Consider the following 21,135-nt stretch of genomic DNA (forward strand, 5'->3'; position numbering starts at 1 on the left):
CACACACACACACACACACACACACACACACACACACACACACACACACTTCCTAAGTGAATGAGGAGCAGCTGTGTTCGTTTCCGGAGATTTTGATCCAAGCTAAGAGGGACAAACTGAAGGGATATCCTGGCAGTAGTTACGTACACACAAACACGCTCCGGTTTCAGACCCTCCAGGGATAACCTGTGCTTTAAAAAGGACAACAACAACAACAACAAAACAAAAACTAAACCTGGCACAGATCTGGTGCTAAGATGTGTCCTTTGATCCCCAAACAATGAACAGCCTTCAGTTACACTTGTAGCTGCTCTCAGGATGGTCTGTGACGCATTCAGCTCAAATCACTCCGGTTGTTCTGCAGCGCTTGTATTCATCAGAGCAGTGTTGGCTCTTTTGCCCTTTCTTCTCCAAACTTACGACTTCAAAATTTGCAATCACAAGATGCGTCATTCACAGAAAACTTCCTGCTCATCTTCTGCGTTCATTCCTGCAGCATGACAGTGAACAAAACAAGCCGTGAGTGCCGTGTTGCATCATCTTGTGTTAAAGTGATTTTAACATAAACGTTTCTGCAGTCATAAGGACTTCTCTTCTAATATTGCCAATAAATTCAGGTTTAATTTATTGTTTTTTCATATGAGCCAGGAAGAGTTTTAACTTCAACTAAAAACAACCACAACTCAGTGCTGAATGAACACCAGATATTCAGCTACAAACACATCATCTAACTTCTAACCATCCACAACAAACATCACGCTGTGTGGCTTACCAAGGAAACCAAGCTGATCGCATCTTTTATTACTAACAAACTATTTGCCGACATGCACATGCACATTTGTGCAGCTGTTAAAACAAAACAGGGGGATTCTTTCTGTGTTTTAAATAACAATAATCTTGCTTTATGCATTCATACATTTTTATGTCCTTAACACCTCTCAGCTGGAACAACTTGCTCAGAACTGCCAAAGCACAAATAATTTCTGAGCAGGGCTTTAAAGTTGAATTTGCTTCATGTCACATACTGTATCTCTGGTATTTTAATGCAGTACTTGAGAACAAAAGATGGAGAGTCAGAACATGTGGGACTTTTTTTTTTTGTTGCAGCTGACAAGTTGTTAAGAACCCAGGGGTGAATTAGAAGCTGTAAAGTTGGAATTTATCATGAACAGATTTATATGAAACTAGTTTAGCATGAAAACTGTAGAAAATCAAAGGTTCAGTTCTGTTTTCAGGTTATGTGCACAAACTGAGCTCTTTAACATCTCGAATTCTGTTTTAAACCTCCTTTTCAAAAAGAAAAATAAGTAGGTCCTCTGGAAGTTTCTTCTTTAATGAAACGTTTCGTCTCTCTTCCAGTAGACCTTCAGTCTGAGGAGTTTCAGGTGATCATGTTACATTTGTTGCATTCGCTACACAGGCTTATTTATGTGTACACCATGTGTTTTGTTAGCGGCTGGACATTGATATGTTACTGCATTATCAATCAGACAAGGTTTTTCTTCATTTGCTTTAAATATATCATGCTAAACAGAAGCTAAAATGTATAACAGTGTGATCACTTTAATTTTCAGCTAAAGCCTTAGTTGAACAATTGAAGGTTAAAATCCTTCACATTTTAAAAAAGTGTAAATGCTGATTCAGCAGTCAAACCCCTTGCTTATTTATATTGTTACATTTTTCCGTACCTTTCTTTTGCAAACTACCTTTTCGCTATTTATACATAGTTTGGCTAAAGATATGAACCAATAGCAGCAAATTGCAAAATACTAATGAGTAATGGTAAGTTATTTTCTCTGTGGTCATGTCTCTAAATATTTCTGTACGAGTGTGAAATAATTGTGTTACAGTGCAGCTCGTGTGTGAAATAATTGTGTTACAGTGCAGCTCCGTCTGAATGTGTTCTGTGTTCTTGTAGACAGTGAGGATGTGTTCTTACCTTCGATGAAGTCAGATGGGGTGTAGACTTTGCTCGTTTGAGTCTTTTCTGCTGCGTTGCCATTCTGCTGGTTTGAGGGCGTGTTGAGGCTCTGCAGGGCCACCTCCAGAACCTCTCCCAGCTCATCTCTTTTGTCCTTCCTCACAGGTTTCTCCTCGGGATGACGGGTGAGCCCCATCTCCAGCTGGTACACCCTCTGCAGGGTGAAGCTCTCAAAAGGCACCACAGCGTACTCACTGGGTAACCTGGTTCCAGCCGTCACCTCGGCCTTCAACAGTTGACCTCTCAGAAACTCCTGGAGGTCAGACTGTTGCTTCTTGGCCCCCTGGACTTCTCGGACCCCACCTCCTTGAGACCCAGCGCCCCCTCCCAGCCCGTCATCCGGACCCCTTGCGACGGTTTTCAGACTCTCCTGCACTCCTTTCAGCTGCTGGCTGCGCTCCTGCAGGTCCTCCTTCAGCTGAGCGATCTGCTTCTTCAAGGAGGAGATGTAGAGGCGGTGCTGCTCGTCGCGCTCCTGGAGGAGCATCTGGTAAGTGTGGACAGCTGGCGGACCCCCGCTTTGAGCTCCTGCTGCCCCTGTCCCACCGGGCCCGGTACCAATGAGGCTGGGGTGGTCGGACTCTGCGTGAGGCAACACGTGACTCAGCGGAGGGCTGTTGGCGTGTGGAGGACTGCACGTCATCAGGTAGAGGAGCGACAGGGAGCAGCAGAGGAACACCAGCAAGCCCCCGACGCGGGACACCCACGTTAGTAGTCCACGCCTCAACATTACCGCGAGTAGCATCAAAAACTGCCGAAATATCATGTGACCTCACACTCTCCAGCCTCGATCATAATAATCCACTTTCGATCCTCTTCCATCAGCCAATGAGACGGCGGGCGGCTCATCAGAATGAGGTCATTTAGTCCGAGTTAGGTCATCGCCTCTGGGCAGCTCGTTAGGACAAATCCTTTCCTCGCTGGAAACAGAAATGAGTCAAAACAAAAAATCCTCTCTGTTGGTTCACTTAGTGTCATGGTCTGCTGGAGGACATGGTTATGTCACGCGTCACTCGTATGTGACTCATCTGTTTTTTGTGCGTGCTCCGAGTCCCCTCAGTCCACGCTGCCCTCCTCCTGTCGGGTCGAGCCGGGACGATTCACAGAGGAAGACAGCGTAACTGAACCAGATCCCCTGCGGTCAGTGGTGGGTTCTCATGTTTTTCCTGACGGAGGAGACAGAAAGCAAAGAGACAGAGAGGTTAGCCATTAGAACCACAGATATTCCTTTCGTCACATCCAGACTTTTAAAGTGCAACAAATCAGAAAATCTGACATGTTGGTTTTAGGGGGCAAAGGGTTGGACCGCCTTCGCAAAGGGAATCATTCTTTTGGGGCGACAGTGACAATGATGTTACTGATTTTAGTTGTGAGGCAGTCGCCGCAGTGTAAGTGACAAATTGTAGAAATTAAACTTATCGTTTGTCCTTGAACATTTTGACACATTCATCTATCTGCACTTGGTATAAGAAATATATAAAAACAGATTTTTATATCATATTGCTACAGTGCAATGAATCCCTTGTGACGAAATTAGCCAAAAGGAAAATGGTGATGCATTTCTCCTAGAATAAACAGTAATGACTAATAAAAAGCTGTTTGTTTATTCAAACAACATAATTGAGAGTGTTTCACTTCATTATGGTTCTTCATTAAGACTAATGACATGTCCTTCAGCTTTAAACTGCTGAGCGGAAAAGGATAATCGTCAATTGTTAGCTTGCAAAAACAGTGTAAAATAGGAATTAAAACTGAATGAAAAGACTTTTTAAAAAATATTTAATTTTTAATCTAAATGAAAATGTAAAAGAGAAGACTTATAGAGGTGAGGAAACACCTGGTGGTAGTGCACAGTTTCCATGATGATAGGGATGTGCAGAGTAACATGAGAAATGTGAACATCTGAACCAATGAATAATATATACAGGTTTTAGAGCTGAAATCACATCAAGCAAGAACTTCAATCTTTAATTCACTTTGAAATATGTTGTTTTGTTCCCTAATGTCCCCATGTTTGTATTGTTTTGGGATTTTTTGAAAAAAGGGAAAATTTTTAAATTCAATTGTACAAGTCTTAAAATTTGGGGATCCTTCCTCGCTCACTTAAACAAAACCAGAGTGGGATCATTTTACTATCCTGGTCCAAGAAGGCCACAATCCAGCATGTTTTGGATATTATTCTGCTTCCGTACACCTGATTGGAATGAATGAGTGATTAGGCTCCTGCAGAACATGAGGATGAGCTGAAGACGTCATTTAATCAAAGAATCAGATGTTGTGGAGCAGGGAAACAAACAAACAAAAAAAAAATGCTGAATAATGGTCCCCACAGAAAAGGACTGGCATAATGTGTTGTTAATACAGTCAGCCTGTTTGAATGTTTTCTTTTCTGAGCCTGCAGCCTAAAATGAAGTGATCAGAGTTTCAACCAGTTTTACTGATATCAAGCCAAATTATGGTAAGGTAGTAGCAGACAGTCATCTCCAACACATTCTCTTAGCACTTCACACTGCACACTGCACAGATCTTGTGCAGTGTGAAGTGCACAGATCTTGTGCACTTCACACTGCACAATATCTGTGCAAAATAACTGATTCAACCGTCGAACATCAACCCTGTTTGTCTGTTAGCAAAATATATCATGGACCACCACTGGATGGATTTTAATGCAGCTCTCAAAAAGTAAATTGCTATGCACCTACATCTGATTAACCTTTGGAGTCACCCCAGTTCAAGATGGCTACTGGTAGATGAGATTTACCCATCACACAAACTCAAAGCAATATCATATGTTTGCTTTAAATGCTGGCGTTAACTGCTATAGCTGACACAGACTGACTGTTTTTAAAATATCTCATGAACTACTGGACTGATTTTATTGAAAGGCTCACAAAGTAACTTAAATGTCCATCAACAGATTCACATTTGACCCAGTACAAGATGCATCAATCAACACAAAAAATACTCAAATTTACATTAAGTGCACGTGGATCTAAAGGAGTCTTCTTCAACACATTCGACAAGCATCCACACATGAGATATGACAGCCATCTTGAATTAAATATGCTTTTCTTTATTTGTTGTATTAAAAAAACTAAGTATAAAATTAAAAACAAATACTGGACAGTCATAAAATGGCTGTTTTCTTTTTCGTTTAAACAAAACAAAAACAACAACAACAAAAGAAAAACAGCAATTCAGGCCATAGCTGAACACAAATTTTAAATATAAAATTAGCAATTTGTATTTCTTGTACCGTTTTTCTTCCAGAAATGATTTGTTTTCCCCCTTTTTTATCTGTTGCTATGATTGTAGGTCAAAATAAAAAATTATTAACTAGAAAATTAATGTCTTAACTTGACATTTGCTCACCTGAAATAAAGAAGTGTTTTAATTTGCTGATTTCGTTCAAACGAATACTGATCATAAAATATGTTCTGCATGGTTTCTGTGTGAAAACCGTGAGCTCTAGTCCAGCGTATTTGCCAGAGCAAACTCAAGTCTTGTGTATCAATATGTAAAAACGTGTTTCAGATGTGTGAAGGCATCTCTGTATCAGTGTCCGTCTCTCTCAGCTCTGCACACAGACAGCTCTTTGACCGCCTGAAGCTGGGGCTAATGAAAGGATTAGTATGTGGAACAGTGAATACTGAACTGTGCTCTAAAATACTGTACAGAGAAATCAGGAGACAGGGGGCGCCTCTGCAGCAGGACCTCCACCGCTGCCAATTTCAAGAATGTTTGAGGAGAAGGTGCTCAGGGAGACGTAGGTGAGTCAGTGCTGCAGGGCAAGAGCGTCTGCAGAGACGCCGCATCATCATCAATTGCAGGAAAACTCCTCTGTGGGGCCATGAATCCTCCAAGACGCTTAGCATAACGCTGAAGGAAGTTTCATGAGCTGTTTGGTTTGCAAAGGTTTCTCCTTTTTTGTGCTTACCACCAGAAAGGAAAAACAGAACGATATTTGTGCATGTCTGAGGAGATTTCGAGATTTAAGATGGTCACCACAGCTAATCAACCACAAAAACAACAACAACAACAACAACAAAGATATTGACCTATGGTTTGGTGTGGCTGTAGCAGAGTCAACCCTGTTTGTTTGCTAAATATCGTTCAAACCATTAGACAGATTTTAATACAACTTTCAGAAAGTGATCATCTATACAGCTATAACCGATTAACCATTGAAGTCAACCCTATTTAAGATGGCCACCACAGTTAAAGTACATTATCCACCCCCAAAAAATTCCTCTGAGCCAATTTATTGAGCTAAAAGTTCATGTGATAACAGCTGAGAGTCATTCACAACACACATTCTGACACTCTTATGTTGCACAAAACAATACATTGGGAACATGAGATATCTTTACAGTCTATTTTTTAAAGGTTTGGCCAAAATGGATCCAACATGTGATGATCTGGTAATATGCATTCCTTCAAATAAGGTTTTTAATTTGAAGACTATGTCTCTTAGATAATTTTGACTCTTTCTGTCCTCCATTAGGTTTAACAGAGACTTACCATGTTTTTAAATCCTTCTTTTTCACATTTAAATCATTCATTGAGGGTGTATAATATAAAGTGGAATTACACTGCTTTGGTCTGAATTCCTCCTTATTGTAACTCCACAAGCCCCTCTTTCACCCTTTTTCTGAGGTGTGTCTCTGATCAACTCGTTTTTTGACTGTCTCTTTAATTAAAAATGAGGCGCTCCACACCCCACACCCCTCCAGCTCCAATACTAGTTTATAGAGGGGGTTATGACTATATAGCTAAACACAAACTTCGTATCTATAAATCAAATAAAAGATATCATCAACAACAGACTTGTCCATCCAGCCTTACATGTTGGAGTCAAAGTCTGACCCAGAGCCAGAGGAAAATGAAGACGATCAAATTGTAGTTGGTAAATCCAGACCTTATTTGGCAGTTTTGTCACAAATTCTGTGATATAATAATTCAGAAAACATCATAAAAACAAAAAACTGAATGGGGTTGGAAAATATGACCCAAACAGATTATAAAGATATCTGCAACACAGGGAGAGACTAAATTCAACTTTTCTGCACTCCTTGAGACTTCAAGTATACAACAAAATGTGTTTAACAGCTACAAAAAAGGATTTTGCATGATATGTCCTCTTTAAGAACAATAATTCTCTTGTCCTGTTGCTTTTCAGAGTGATTATGACTCATCCATTATCTTGTTTCAGAGTCGGGTCGAGGGGGCAGCAGCTTTAGGGAGGCCCAGACCTCTCTTTCCCATGCAAACATCTTGAAGCTCGTCTGGGAGGATTTAAAGGCATTCCCAAGCCAGTCGAGAGACATAATCTCTCCAGATAGTTCTGGGACCTCCCTGAGTTATCCTCCTAGTCAGAAAAGCCTGAAGTATCTCCCTATAGGGAAGCATCATTGCAGATGCCAGAAAAACCTCAACTGGCTCCTCTTGATGTGGAGGAGTCTCCTGGATAACTGTACATAGAGGAGAGTCCAGCTACCATGCAAAGAAAACTTCTTTTGACTACTTGTGTCGTACCCAATGGTCGTAGAAGAGGGTATAAACGTAGACTGACCGGTTTGCTTTACAGCTCAGTTCCCTCTGCACCACAACAGACCAGTACAGATTCTGAAATACAAAAGTCAAACCGATTCGTCTGTCAGTCTCACGCTCCATTCTTCCCTCACTTGTGAGTAAAACTCCAAGAGGAGGCAGAACCTCACCCCCAAAGAGAGAGCAATCCACCCTTTTCCGACTTTTTTTTATCACTCCAAAAGCCAATTAGCCATTTATTTATTTAAATGGTTAATAAAAAACATCCCAAATCAACACACTTCTTGTAAAACAAATTGAAGTCAGACACCAGACTGGTCCAGCAATCTTGTACTACTATATCCCACTGAGCAGTTTTTGCCTCCAGCGGGTCTGTGGAGACACGCCGTCTTCAGAAAAGCCTTGTTGAGAACATCACATGCACAACAGAAGCGCAGATCACCTGTGGCGAGGCAATCATTCAGAGCTGTAAAGCCATGAGAGGCTGGTCCATGACTTGTATGATTGAGCTTTACCAGGACAGACTCCCAGTCAAACCCACTGAGTCTGAGCAGAAAGAATGAGTCGATTCAGCCTCTGTGAGTCAACTCCCCATGAGGACAGGCATGGCTGCAACCCAGAAACACCAGCTGCTAAATAATCATGTTTGATTTTATTGGTGGCAGGACGCCTGCACAGGCGTTTGTAATTTCCTGTTGCCATAGCACCCCATGCTTCTGCCCATGTAACACTTCTCCTAAAAGGCACGTTTAAAGAAAACTGTCTGAGCCGTTTAGTGTCTGTGCTGCAGGGAAACAAAAACTTCAAACTGTGAATGTTTTCTAGTGTTTCAACTCTTAAACAAGTCCAGATAACGTTGCACTTATTTAGCTAATATTTGTGGACTACAAGTACAGACTTTCAGGTTTGATTTAAGAGGATTAAAAAGGATTGAGGATTTACATTTTAATGTGTTCAACTTGTTTTTCCAGGTGATTAAATACAAATACATCTGACTCAGCTGTTTTTCAGTTTCAGCTCTGAACAGTAGACATACTGAGTTCACAACACGATGTGAGCAGTTTGTAAGCCTCCAGAGTAAGAACATGCAGACTTTTAATAAAGATCTGCCTAAAACAAAGAGCCTCAACCAAACCAGAGGCCTGTATTTAAGGAATTGTTGTTGTTGCTGTTTTGCTGCTTTTCATGTCAGAATTTTAAACTATGATCTAATGTTTAGAAAATAAAAAATTTGGCATTTTTTGTAAAATCTCAAAAATATTAAAAGGGGTAATATTATGTGTTTCTCAGGCATATATTTAAATTCTATACCATAATAAAGTAACTATGTCACATTCAGTTGTTATTAAAATGCTGTTTATATGTTTAAATAGAAAATAAGCTTAACTTCTCATCATATCTCTTTCTAAATGCCTTAAAATTGGCTTCTGTCTCTTTAAGAACCTCCTTCTGCTTCTGTCTCGCCCATTTCAGGTCCGGGTGTGTGTGTGTGTGTGTGTGTGTGTGTGTGTGTGTGTGTGTGTGTGTGTGTGTGTGTGCTCTGTGATGAGGAAGCTCAGCTTGGAGACACAGCCCAGAGGAGGAGCTGGTCCCAAAAGGCGGTTCTAGGCCCAACCAGTCATTTTTGCTCCTGCCTGGCTGCCTCAGGACACAACAGGATTTCTCAAACATGCATGAATGAGTCAAAGTAAGACTCTGGACATGTTTTTGATGAGAGTATAACATTATAACAAGATATAAAACTCAAAAAAGTTGATTTTACATGATATTGCCCCTTTAAGCGCAATCTCACTTAATAATGTGAAATCCCACAAGATGTGTATACGTGCCCAGAATATGTATTCTGAATGACTGTCAGCTACTACCATACCAAATTTCAGCACAAGAGTTTTGACTGGTGGCTCTAGAGGTGTACATGTACATCCAAATATTACTTTGAGGGTTTCAATAAAACCCATCCAGTAGTTTCTGAGATATTTTGCTAACAAACATAGTTGACTTTAATAGTTAAATAATATTTTGAACAAAGAACCTGGGCTATCAGCTAGCAGTGACTCAAATTATTTTATTAAAAACTGACTCCAGGTGAGTATTTGTCTTGTTCTTGTTTGTGTTTGTTTTGATCTGTGACTTTCCATATTCAAACAAGACAGGAAGTTTAGTGGGGGTGTATCTGGTTCTACTGAAAGTCACCTCCTGTTAACAAGTTGTTCTCAAGTACATGCTCATTATAGGTACTGAAGGAAATCCTCTAGTTCAGCTGGAGATCTTTTTAAAAAGTTGCATTATAGAAAACATGATCCAGATTTTGAGTGAATTTACCTTTATTTAGACTTTAACTGACTCAGCACCATATTCTCAGATGACTCTTGTTGTGAACTGGAGGTAAACTGAAATGAATCGTTAATGACACAGAAGACATCAGCAGAGCAGGCAGAAAGAATGGGAGGTGTAAAGCTACAGGTACATACTGCCTGCTAGTATGAGTTAAACAAAGGTTACAAAACTGAATATTTACTTTAGATAGACCCCAATAACAGCAAGTCATTTCAGCCTTGCCTCTGCTTGGACTAGAAATTACCTCATCAAGCCATTCAGAATTCAACTATTTCACTAAACTGAGGCCATTCAAACAGCGATCTCAAACAGGTAAGATGTTATTTGTTCACAACCTTTTGACAGAACCTTACTTTAAAAGATCTCGTTTTAGCATCCTCTCCGCACACACCTGTTTCAACACAACTCACATTGAGCCTGACATGAAATTTACCTCAATGATACTTTTCTCTCTCTCTTCCTCTCTATAACACACTGACACATAAGTTTCATGATGTTAGAGTCGATCTAATCCATACGACAATACTCGCTGATGAGCTTCACTACTTAAAAGGCATTCCTTTCAAAGTATAAAATAAAATGTAAAAAAGGTTATCTGAGATTATACACACTCACCGGCCACTTTATTAGGTACACCTGTCCAACTGCTCGTTAACACTTAATTTCTAATCAGCCAATCACATGGCGGCAACTCAGTGCATTTAGGCATGTAGACATGGTCAAGACAATCTCCTGCAGTTCAAACCGAGCATCAGTATGGGGAAGAAAGGTGATTTGAGTGCCTTTGAACGTGGCATGGTTGTTGGTGCCAGAAGGGCTGGTCTGAGTATTTCAGAAACTGCTGATCTACTGGGATTTTCACGCACAACCATCTCTAGGGTTTACAGAGAATGGTCCGAAAAAGAAAAAACATCCAGTGAGCGGCAGTCCTGTGGGCGGAAATGCCTTGTTGATGCCAGAGGTCAGAGGAGAATGGGCAGACTGGTTCGAGCTGATAGAAAGGCAACAGTGACTCAAAGAACCACCCGTTACAACCAAGGTAGGCAGAAGAGCATCTCTGAACGCACAACATGTCGAATTTTGAGGCAGATGAGCTTCAGCAGCAGAAGACCACACCGGGTGCCACTCCTTTCAGCTAAGAACAGGAAACTGAGGCTACAATTTGCACAAGCTCATCGAAATTGGACAAGAGAAGATTGGAAAAACGTTGCCTGGTCTGATGAGTCTCGATTTCTGCTGCGACATTCGGATGGTAGGGTCAGAATTTGGCATCAACAACATGAAAGCATGGATCCATCCTGCCTTGTATCAACGGTTCAGGCTGGTGGTGGTGGTMTCATGGTGTGGGGAATCTTTTCTTGGCACTCTTTGGGCCCCTTGGTACCAATTGAGCATGGTTGCAATGCCACAGCCTACCTGAGTATTGTTGCTGACCATGTCCATCCATTTATGACCACAAAACCGTTACTAGCGTGGTGTACCTAATAAAGTGGCCGGTGAGTGTATATATATATATATATATATATACACATATATTCCTTCTTTAGGATTTGTTTTCTTTTTGGACAGGTCTTTATGATATTTCTATGGCTACCTTTAGGTAAACTGATAAATCCACGCTCTAAAAACAGACAGGCTGTGTTTATTAACCCGGCAACGAAGCAGATGATACATTTCTCTCACATCCTGAGATGGCATAACTGATAAATGTGCTTCTCCTTCCCTATCTCATGTTGAATTTTCTCTGCAGGAAATAGAAACACAGATGCAGGGATGAGAGCGGGAGATGCCTCGGAGAGATTGATGAAATAAATAATCATGCTGTCATGAAAAAAAAAACAGTATTTGTATTCGGTGACCATACTTTTGGTTCAGACACTTCCTCTTTCACACTACAACTTCCTGCCTCCGTGTGGTTTTGTGTGGATGTGTGCAAAAAATATATGAAATATTTTTGCAACAAAAACATCACATCTGACGTTGGGTTAAGTGATCAACTTTATCTTTGTCAAAAATGAGTCAGACAGGAAATCCCAGGTAGTGCTACATGAGTGTGTGTGTGTGTGTGTGTGTGTGTGTGTGTGTGTGTCAGTAACACTGTTCTAGTAAAAATCACACGCATGTGACAGGTTGTCTCTTTTTGTGTGTTTCAGTCTTTTTCAGCGCACACACACCTTTGAATGTCAGGCATCTGAGAAGCAACCTTATGACCCTCTCAGACTGGCTGTCAGACTTCAAGAGAGCACAGTCTTTGCTTTCTGTGGGTTTTTAAAATATTCAACAGGGCTCTTACAGAAAAGTCCTGAGAAGCTGCGATATGTATATTTTTTTCTTTCAAAAGTTAAAAGTGAAGCGTGAGTGGTAACAAAATGTAAGGATTTCTTTTAAGGATTTTATTTCTGTGCTCCTCACACCTTTTTTTCCCCACATGTTTGTAGTATATGATGATGTAGTTGTTGAAAGCAAATGCTAAGAAAAATAAAGTATATCTTCTTGGCTTCCGTTTCAAAGCTGATGTTGCTCGTGAAAGACTAAAACACTCATCATTGGTGGAAAAAAAATAGTGCAAAAGGTTTGGATTTTTGCAAAGCCTCTCTGTCTGCTTTAAGTAAAGCTCACAAGTAAAGCCAAGAAAAAAACTAACCTAATTCAGTTGGAGCTTTGCCGATTATTGCCTCCTACTTTGGAACAAGGCCCAGTTAAAGCAGAATGAAGTACATAAAGTGTGTCTACAAAACCATTTCAGAGGAATTAGTGTTTTTTATGTTATTAAGCCACTTAATCCTCATCTATGAATCATTCAAGCTCAATTAAAACCCTGCTCTGCCATTACAAACCCATGTGTTGTCATGTTTTAGACAAGTGCAGCTTTTTGTATGGTGATACAGAAAGGCAGAAATGTTGCACAGTACTGTCAAATTTAAATCTTACATCAATATCTTACATCTGCAGCCTAAAGAGTAGAGCTTGTTTCCCAAAAGCATCAGGGCTGTTTTGCCTTCTAAGCCTGAAGTTTGTCTTAGACCACCACAGTTGAAGTAAACTGCTATTTAGTAATTACATAACCGGCAGTTTCCTTAAAGCTCCTAGATATCATCTTATGACCTCCTGCTTTTGTGCGTATCAGTTATTCTAACCTGTCAGGACCTGATGCAAAAGAAAAAACCCACGAGTTTTGTTATTTTGACCATGGCTCAGGTCTGAACAGGTAATTTTCCCCAAGTGCTATAGGCAAGAAATTTTAGTGCAACACGATCTGAGAAACTTTTGTGTTGATGTCACACAGCGTGATGACAGGAAACCAACCATGCTTGACAAGATAATTAAAGTTTTGATGAGCTTATGTTTCTTTCCATGCCTAAACTATTGTCTTTTACCCTAAAAAGGGAGCATAACTGTGCAAAAACTAATACTAAGAGTTCTTGAATCTCAACTGAAAGGCTGTATCTGTTAGATATTTTGTAGCGACAGCTATCAGGCCTGGGTGTTTTCATTTTTACAAATGGGTCAAAGCTGTTCTTTAAGGCCATTAAATGCTAAATCTGCCTTCCCTTATTGTTTCACACACTCCTCGAAGAAGTATGCATGTGTTTATATGAGAGAGCAGTTATCTTTCAAACAGCACTCCGTCTCCTTGATAGCTTTATCCTCTGTCTCACTAGGATACAGCTAGTTGGAGACAGAAAATGGCAATAAATAAAAGCAAAACACAATTTTTTTCACTTGGAATATTATTGAAGACACATGAACCGGAACATTCCTGTAAATTATGTGCAGTTTTTTGTCCCAATTTAGTCAAATGTCTTAATAATGTCTCAATTCAATCATTCAATCATTCTTCTGTCCGCAAAACAGTATCGGTTTGATTTCAAAAGTTGCCAAACCTTTCCAAAATCTGTTTTTGTGCACTTTCAGACTAACAAAAACTCAACTGAAAAGAGTTTGAAATGGGTTCCACACACCTGCAAAGACTGAATTTTTTAACAAAATATGTGATCCATCACATCGAACTGAGGATAGTCACAAAGTGGTATGTGGCAAAAAAGGCAACTACAGTGAATAAAACGTTTCCAGGAATTGTATTTTGTCCAAATATAATGCAGAAATGCCTTATCTATGGATTCTTTGAACAAAATTTCTGAAATATAATCTTAATTTTTAACGCACTTTATTGACCAGTATCTACAGAAAAAAGCCTTAGATCTTTGTCATTTTCCCTGCGAGCTGGCAAAGCTCTTTTCTTTCCAGCTGGTAAATCATAACATCCAAATATTTTTGTAGTTTTTGCTTAAATAACCTGAAAACAGGATTCAGACCAAATATTAACTGACTACCATGATTATAAAGACATATCAAGAAATATCTCCGGAACAGCTCATGATATGGACAATCAAAATGAAAATTAAAAAGCAGGAATCTGAAAATGGGCTTAGGTCGTCTTGACCAAATTTGATTTAATCCTCAGTTTGATGTGATGGGTCACACATTTGTCACATAAAGTTTTAAACAGGTTAAAAATTCCAGTGACACTAAAGCAAAGTGAACCCTCACAAACGTTTGGAAACTCCATCACAAATGCCATTCACATTTTATCAGCAGCTGCAGTCCAGCGAGATGCAGGTTTCCCCCGCATACATGCCCACTCTCTACAAACAAGTAGCTTTGATGATCATTAAAAAACAGCCAGATAAAACAGCTTCGTGCTTGTTCCAGCTTTGCTCCGTACGGTCTTTCCCTGTCTCCTTTTAGCCACAAGTGCATTGAATATTCATCACAGGTCAAAGATGTTAATGTGTTTAAGTGTGTGCCGGCCTCAGGGTCTCATCTCAGTCAGGTCTGTCTGAACATGCCCTCCAGCTAAGTCACTGTAAAAATATAAAACTTCCACCAGGCAGGAGGAAGGAGCACTGATTAACTAGGATATGTACTGTAGCATTTTTAAGGCTGGTTAAACACCCACAGATTACTTGAGGGGAACTATTACGCGAATAAATGAGACTCACGGTGCTGGGAGAAAATGATGAGCAGAGAGGAAAATATAACAAGTGTGTGTGTGTGTGGGGTGGGGGGGGGGTTTCTTTGATGTCTCTCTCCCTCAGGTGATTCTCCTCATTCATTAGGGGCCAGTTTCCCTAGAAGCTTCCTGTCAGCATGCCACCTGGCAAGTAAAAAGAAAAACTCTTGCACATTTTTACCTCAGTAGAAAGTACCAAGGTAACACACAATAATGTCTACACACTCCCTTTACTCTGTTGGTTCTATACAAGGACCAACAACCATGTTCTTGCATGCTCTCCTTCTCAGAACGTGTAGCAGGCAGCAGACATTACTTCAATGTTACTCAAAGAATACAAGCATGTTTTAAACTCAGAACCGTAAATATGGCAACTGACATATACTGAATATATACGCAAGAAGGCAGTGACCGTAAAAAACAGTAGCTTAAACTATTGAGATTAGATAAACTCATCAACTCCTTTAAAATGTAGAAAAAATTTGGAAAATCTTTGTACAGTATGTGTCAAATATCCTTCATAAACACAATTGAACAAGACAGTAACATATTACTCAAAACCTATGCACTGTCAACAAGTCCTGAGCTGACAAAAACAAATATTTTAGCCTCAGGAGTGCAGTATGTCAAGACTAAAAATGGTTTTATTGATGCAAGAATCTCAGTCCATATCTATAAATATCCCTTTTTTAAAAAAAAAAAATAATGTTTTTTTTTTCCATTTTTTCAGCTGTAAGGATGTTCTTTGTTTGGCTAAAGATTCTCCCTGATTAAAAAGCATTTAAACGACAGTTTAGTAAAAATGGCTACAGAAACAGCCCATCTTCCAGCTGCTTCTGATCATTCCCAAACTACATCCTTCATAGATGTGAGCTTTCAGAAACAAGAGATGTGGAGCAAATTAAAGAATGGCCGGGCGCTCGACAGCTGACCAGATGACGCACGGTCACTTGGGGTGTAATAATACATTGATCCACATTTATATACAGATTAATTATTTGATTCAGTTACATCAAGACTTAACAAAAATGTTGATCCATTTCGTCATCATATGTCCGTTGTGGATCGATATATTGATCGCAGACTTGTGAATTGAATCAAAAGTGTATCATGACAGACTTTGTGATATTGAAGAAAAATCATAATGTCATCCAAACAAGTCAATATAATTTCGTATTACGATAAAGCTGGTGATTTACAACCCTAGCGGTCACGTGGTAGCAGGATTGTTGCCTCAGACACCTTCCATAGGCCAACGAGACTATGTACTTGTCACTGCAGGGGTTTCTTCCCACTGGAGTCTCCACTCTGATATCCACTGTTACTTTGGCCACAAGTCTGTCACGGTTAAAGCACCACAGTTTTCAGCAGACAGATTACTCTGTGCACATCTATTCTATCTCCATTAGGTCTGCCATAAACGATTATTTTTATAGTCGACTAATCACCAATTGTTTTTTTTGATTAGTCGACTAATCAGATCATACGTTAATTGACTTTTCAGAATTGTTTTGTATAGTGATATTAATTTATATTTTCAGATCTTCCAAGGTGCCAATTATGGAACTCTCTGTGCATTGTTGGCCAAATCAAATTCTGGAAGTGGTCATTCAACTAGATCTGTTACAAAAGGACAACTGATATTACCAACTTTTAAAAACTGTTACGGCCAGAGGTCTTTCTTCTATGTTTATACTAAAGCATGGAATGACATTCCTCAAAACATAAAGTCCATTTCAAAACTACAGCCCTTTAAGAAGAATCTTGTCTGRCATCTGCTGGACACTTTTTGTTGTGCTCATATTTAGACGTCCTATTTTGCAAATGCTGCCTTTTTGGAATTTGGTATGCTTGTTTGTCTTTGTGTCTATGGTGTAATAATAATGATGTGATTGTGATGCGGTATTTCTGAGTGTTTTATGTGCTGCAGAACAGGAACCTGCTGTAAAACAGCAATTATGCTGAGTCAGGCTTGATTTTTAATAATCTTTTCCTGTTAAATAAATAAATAAATAAATCAAATCAAATCAATTGAATATAAAACGTACATCTTATCGCGCCAGAATGCAGCTCTTATTATATAACTATCGTTTAGATTTTAGCTATATGCTAACTAAAAATAATTGCTGTGGAAGGCAAGTTCTGCCTTGCAGATATTGCATTGCACAGGTTTCTCTTTCATTTTCTTAAAATGATCCCACACTTTTGAGCTCCGTTGGCGGGTAGCCATAATACCAGAGCCTGTCTGTATAATGTCTTGTGATATCCAGGGCCTACCCCGGTTACCACTACTGTGCATGTGTGACAGGAAGGCAGATGCAGCAGTGGAAGGTGTCAAAGCAGTTTGGAGAGAAAAAACAAAGTAAAAACAAAAACCGACTAATCGACTATTAAATTAGTCATCGACTATTTTAATAGTCGATTAGTCGTTGACTAGTCGACTAATCATGGCAGCCCTAATCTCCATCCATTAGTTTTTAACCATTTGACTATCTTTATAAGTGTGAAGGAAATGTCAGATCCCGTTTTGTATTTTATACTTTTTGCAGCCATATAGTTGAAAGAGAATGAGAGTTGGTGTGTCTTATCATACAAGGCCCACGTTCTAACGTCTGACGTAAAAGGTACCACCTCCAGGGGTGTGACCAGGAAATCAGACACATGCTAAGAGGTTGACTCATCATGAGTTTGTCAGGTTTTATTATTTATCGAGTTTGCAGTCTTCTCTCTTTGCTAGTCCTAATAAGGCCCAAGGCCTTTTTACTCTGAGGCGAAAAGTTTGCTCGGGCAAGTGACATGAGTCTGGAAACAAAATGACAACTACATCAATGACAGCAGATTTCGTGGGTTTGGATAGACCATGCAGAGGCCTTAAATGTGTGACGCTTCCCCCTCTTACCATTTTCAAAACATGACGAACTCAGTTTAACAATCCTCTTTGTAGCTAATATAGCGAATAGTTAGGAGAGAAACAAAGGTGACAACAATTTCTGTCTTACACTACAGTTTTACCAGAGGTCAGGGATCATGCTCATTCAAGCTACACTAACCAGATTTTAAAAACTAAATTTGTTGTGTGTTGTCATCAGACTTTCCCTCAATAACATTTCTGTTTTTTCAAGTGGTCACACAGACCGTATGTCATCGCATCTTTGAGCTACGAAACAAGATTACCTTTTCACATATTGACTGTTGAGGCTCTGTTATTACCATGGCTGGTTTGTTCCATTTAGAAACTGCATTCAGAAACTGAATTCAGAAACTGAATTCAGAAGGCCAATTGGCATCCAAGGGTTCTGTGAAAGAGTCTAAAATTTGAGGATCAGGAGAGACAAAGAAAAATTTTGAAAAAAAAAGGCTCCGTTTTATTGTGGTTTCTAAAGCACACAATAATAGTGGGTATACACAAAATTGGCAAGTGCATAATAGTTTCTAAAAGGCTCTGTACCTTGAGTCTACACAGTTCAACCAAAAATGTTTCCCTCCCCAAAATCACTACTTTAACAAACATTTCTCTTTCATTTTCCCTCAACAAAATACAACATTTTAAAGCATAATAATCTAAAAATTTCCTAAATAGCGGGCCAATTTAAACTATTCACCCACTGCGCAGCTGAGACAATTCTACTTTAAAAGCTTAACAAGAAATCTTGCTTTTATAGTTCTCTCGAGCATCAGATCAGACTTGTGCCGCAAAAATAATTGAAAATTTTAAGACGTAGGAGAGTAATTGGCAGATAAATAAGCTGCTTTAAAACGAGCACCACAAACATGAACAGAAAAATTGATTCCTCAGACTAAAGAGATTAAAAAAAAAACATGTCACGCTAAAAACTGATCTCATCTCTAAAAAATATTCAAATTACAGCTGCCACTTAGTTCTATTAAGGGACCTAGTTTTGGAAATACAATGACACACCACATTCCAGTCCTTTTATTCCTACATTACTGTGGCATGGTGTAATAAATCATAGTTTGGACAGTGAGACACTCCCGTTTCATTACGCATGTTGACATTGTTTCACAAATGGAGGGAAATAAAAAGAAAGTCATGAATAGCTGGTAAGAGACAAGAGGTCAAACCGCAGACTCACACAAAATAAACAAATCGGTTTAACCGTCGTTATTGTAAAATATCATCTTTGCAATTTCTGCTTGTTCAACATGCTGAAATATTCTGTCACGTAGGAAAGCTTCTTCCTCCTCTCCTTGTATAGTAAACTGTGGTCTTATCGCTCGCCTGTTTGCATGCAAAAGCAGTTTTTGTTTTCTTTAAGACGTTCCAACCGCTTCTCCGCAGAACCCTCTCCTCTCTCTGGAGTTGATAAAATGAGTGAAACTGTCAAAGTCCTGCAGGCAGAATCACTCAGAGAGACAGATAAGATCTCTAATTAATTCAATAAATTCAAATGAACAGACTTCATCAAAAAACAGAAAAGAGAAGAAAGAACAAGGATAAACTGACACGCACCACAGCTAATTTGCCAGTTTGTTAGGTTTTTTAGCCACTTCATTAAACAACAGAACTGAATGTTAGTTTCTTAATGTCTGCATCATTAGTGACTTGTTTTAGTAGTAGGTTGTTTTCTAAAGCAGCCCTGATTAGGAGTCCTGCGTGACGCACTGATCTTATCTGTGACACATGAGAACACACACTGCACGCCAGGAGAAAGTGAAAACACACGTTTCCCAGACTCCTCGCAAGCCAGACACTGAACACATATTTGGGACACTCGCATGCCATAGGCGTAATTTGCAGGGGGGGTTAGGGGGGTTATGACCCCCACAATAATTTGATCCAGTCAATATAACACCCCCCCCCCCCCCCCCAATAAAATGACATCATTTGCTCAAACACAATAGAAATTAACTGGTGAAGTAGACAGATGCAACTCTCTTGTTGTCTTTAAGTAACTTTGACTTGATTTAAAAATGTACAATGTCACGTTTTCGAGCACAACTCCCCCAATGGTAGACTTAAAGTTATGCCCTTGTCGCATGCAGATGATCTCAAAATGGGGAGATTTAATCTCCAGGCCACAGGAAGCACACATATGTCATAAAGAATGACATCAGTTTGACAAACATTACAGTAATTTCCTCCTGGTGTTCAGTGTTTAGTCTTTCTGTACTCATGCTGACTTAAATACCTCATAATCTTCAGTTCCTCCAGTGTGAGAAAAACAACTCTGACAGCTAGAAAACTAAACATGTCAGGGTGCTATGCTTGTTAGTGCAAGATCAGAGCTTTTCTTTAATAATAATAAAAAAAAAACCTCCATGTATTTGTGTGTAGACATCCCGTAGGTGTGTCTGTGGGTGCAAGGCACTTACCATAAGCGCTCATAATTTTATTGAAGGGTTCAAATGAAAATTAAATATTTTTATTTAATTCTTAAGTAACTAACAAAACACATTAATGCAATTTTGAATCACATGAATTTATTATATAGGTGAGAAAACCACTGATTTCAGCACACATGGTAAAATCTTATTCAAAATGAGGATTTTTTTTTTAATTTAAGAGTGCACTTCTTACAAGTTCTTGAACAAATAAGTTAAATTAAATATAAATGAGAGTTTGTCCCACACAGCTATAAATTCACAATGAACCGTTCGAGAGTAGAAACTAATGATATAAAATGCTCTAATTTTCCATTCCGGTCTGACTTCAGGCAGCATTGAGGAGCCTTACCTCCTGACTCACCTTTGGTTCCAGCTGCTGGCGCTTTCGTCCATCCTCGGAGCAGGTTCTGCTCTGTCCCGGTGCCGCTGCCTCGTCCAGCGGGCTCAGCCCGCGTTCAAATACAGGAGCGAGCCTGAGCGTTCGTTCAGCTGAGAGAGAAGGCGGAACAACACCGGAAAACGAGGGCTGCCGCCTTCAAAATAAAACACCGCGTTGAAAGCTGCTCTGAAAAATCCTCACATGTACAGAGAATGCGCAGTTTGGTCGGGTTTTGTTTTAAAAAAAAGTGTAAAACATATGTTTTGTTGTTTTAAAGCTTCTAAGAACTCACACAGGGCAGTGCGTAGGCTTCAGGGGCGGAGCCAGAGGGGTGGCCAGGGTGGCACTTGCCCCTGCCTGGAACCTGATAGGCCACCCCAGGTGTCACCTCGGTTGACTGACAAGTCACTTCAAGCGGCTGTGGCATTAAAAAAATGCACAATTATAGTAAATGAGTACATGTAATTGTAGGTTTGTGTTTTTTTTCTTATTTTGTACATTTTTTGTTAATTGTGCTCACATGTTCTG

At 39.6% G+C, this 21,135-nt stretch overlaps 1 protein-coding gene across 2 annotated transcripts in view; it reads right to left on the reverse strand.

Moving 5' to 3' along the window:
• Window positions 1-20,858, reverse strand: part of LOC106533027 (chondroitin sulfate N-acetylgalactosaminyltransferase 1) — a 42,646-nt gene extending 21,788 nt beyond the window's left edge. The window contains exons 1-2 of one of the 2 annotated variants that reach the window (XM_014029227.1): window positions 20,590-20,858; window positions 1,940-3,147 (exon numbers count right to left, since the gene is read on the reverse strand). In XM_014029227.1, the coding sequence (XP_013884681.1) occupies window positions 1,940-2,747 (808 nt within the window). In that variant the 5' untranslated portion in view covers window positions 2,748-3,147; window positions 20,590-20,858. Of the gene's footprint in view, window positions 1-1,939; window positions 3,148-20,577 lie in introns of both variants that reach the window. The other variant, XM_014029229.1, reaches the window with a different exon arrangement.
• Window positions 20,859-21,135: the final 277 nt, after the last annotated feature.

The sequence above is a fragment of the Austrofundulus limnaeus genome, unplaced genomic scaffold (assembly GCF_001266775.1).
Source record: "Austrofundulus limnaeus strain Quisiro unplaced genomic scaffold, Austrofundulus_limnaeus-1.0 Scaffold871, whole genome shotgun sequence".
In the NCBI taxonomy this organism is placed as follows: Eukaryota; Metazoa; Chordata; class Actinopteri; order Cyprinodontiformes; family Rivulidae; genus Austrofundulus; species Austrofundulus limnaeus.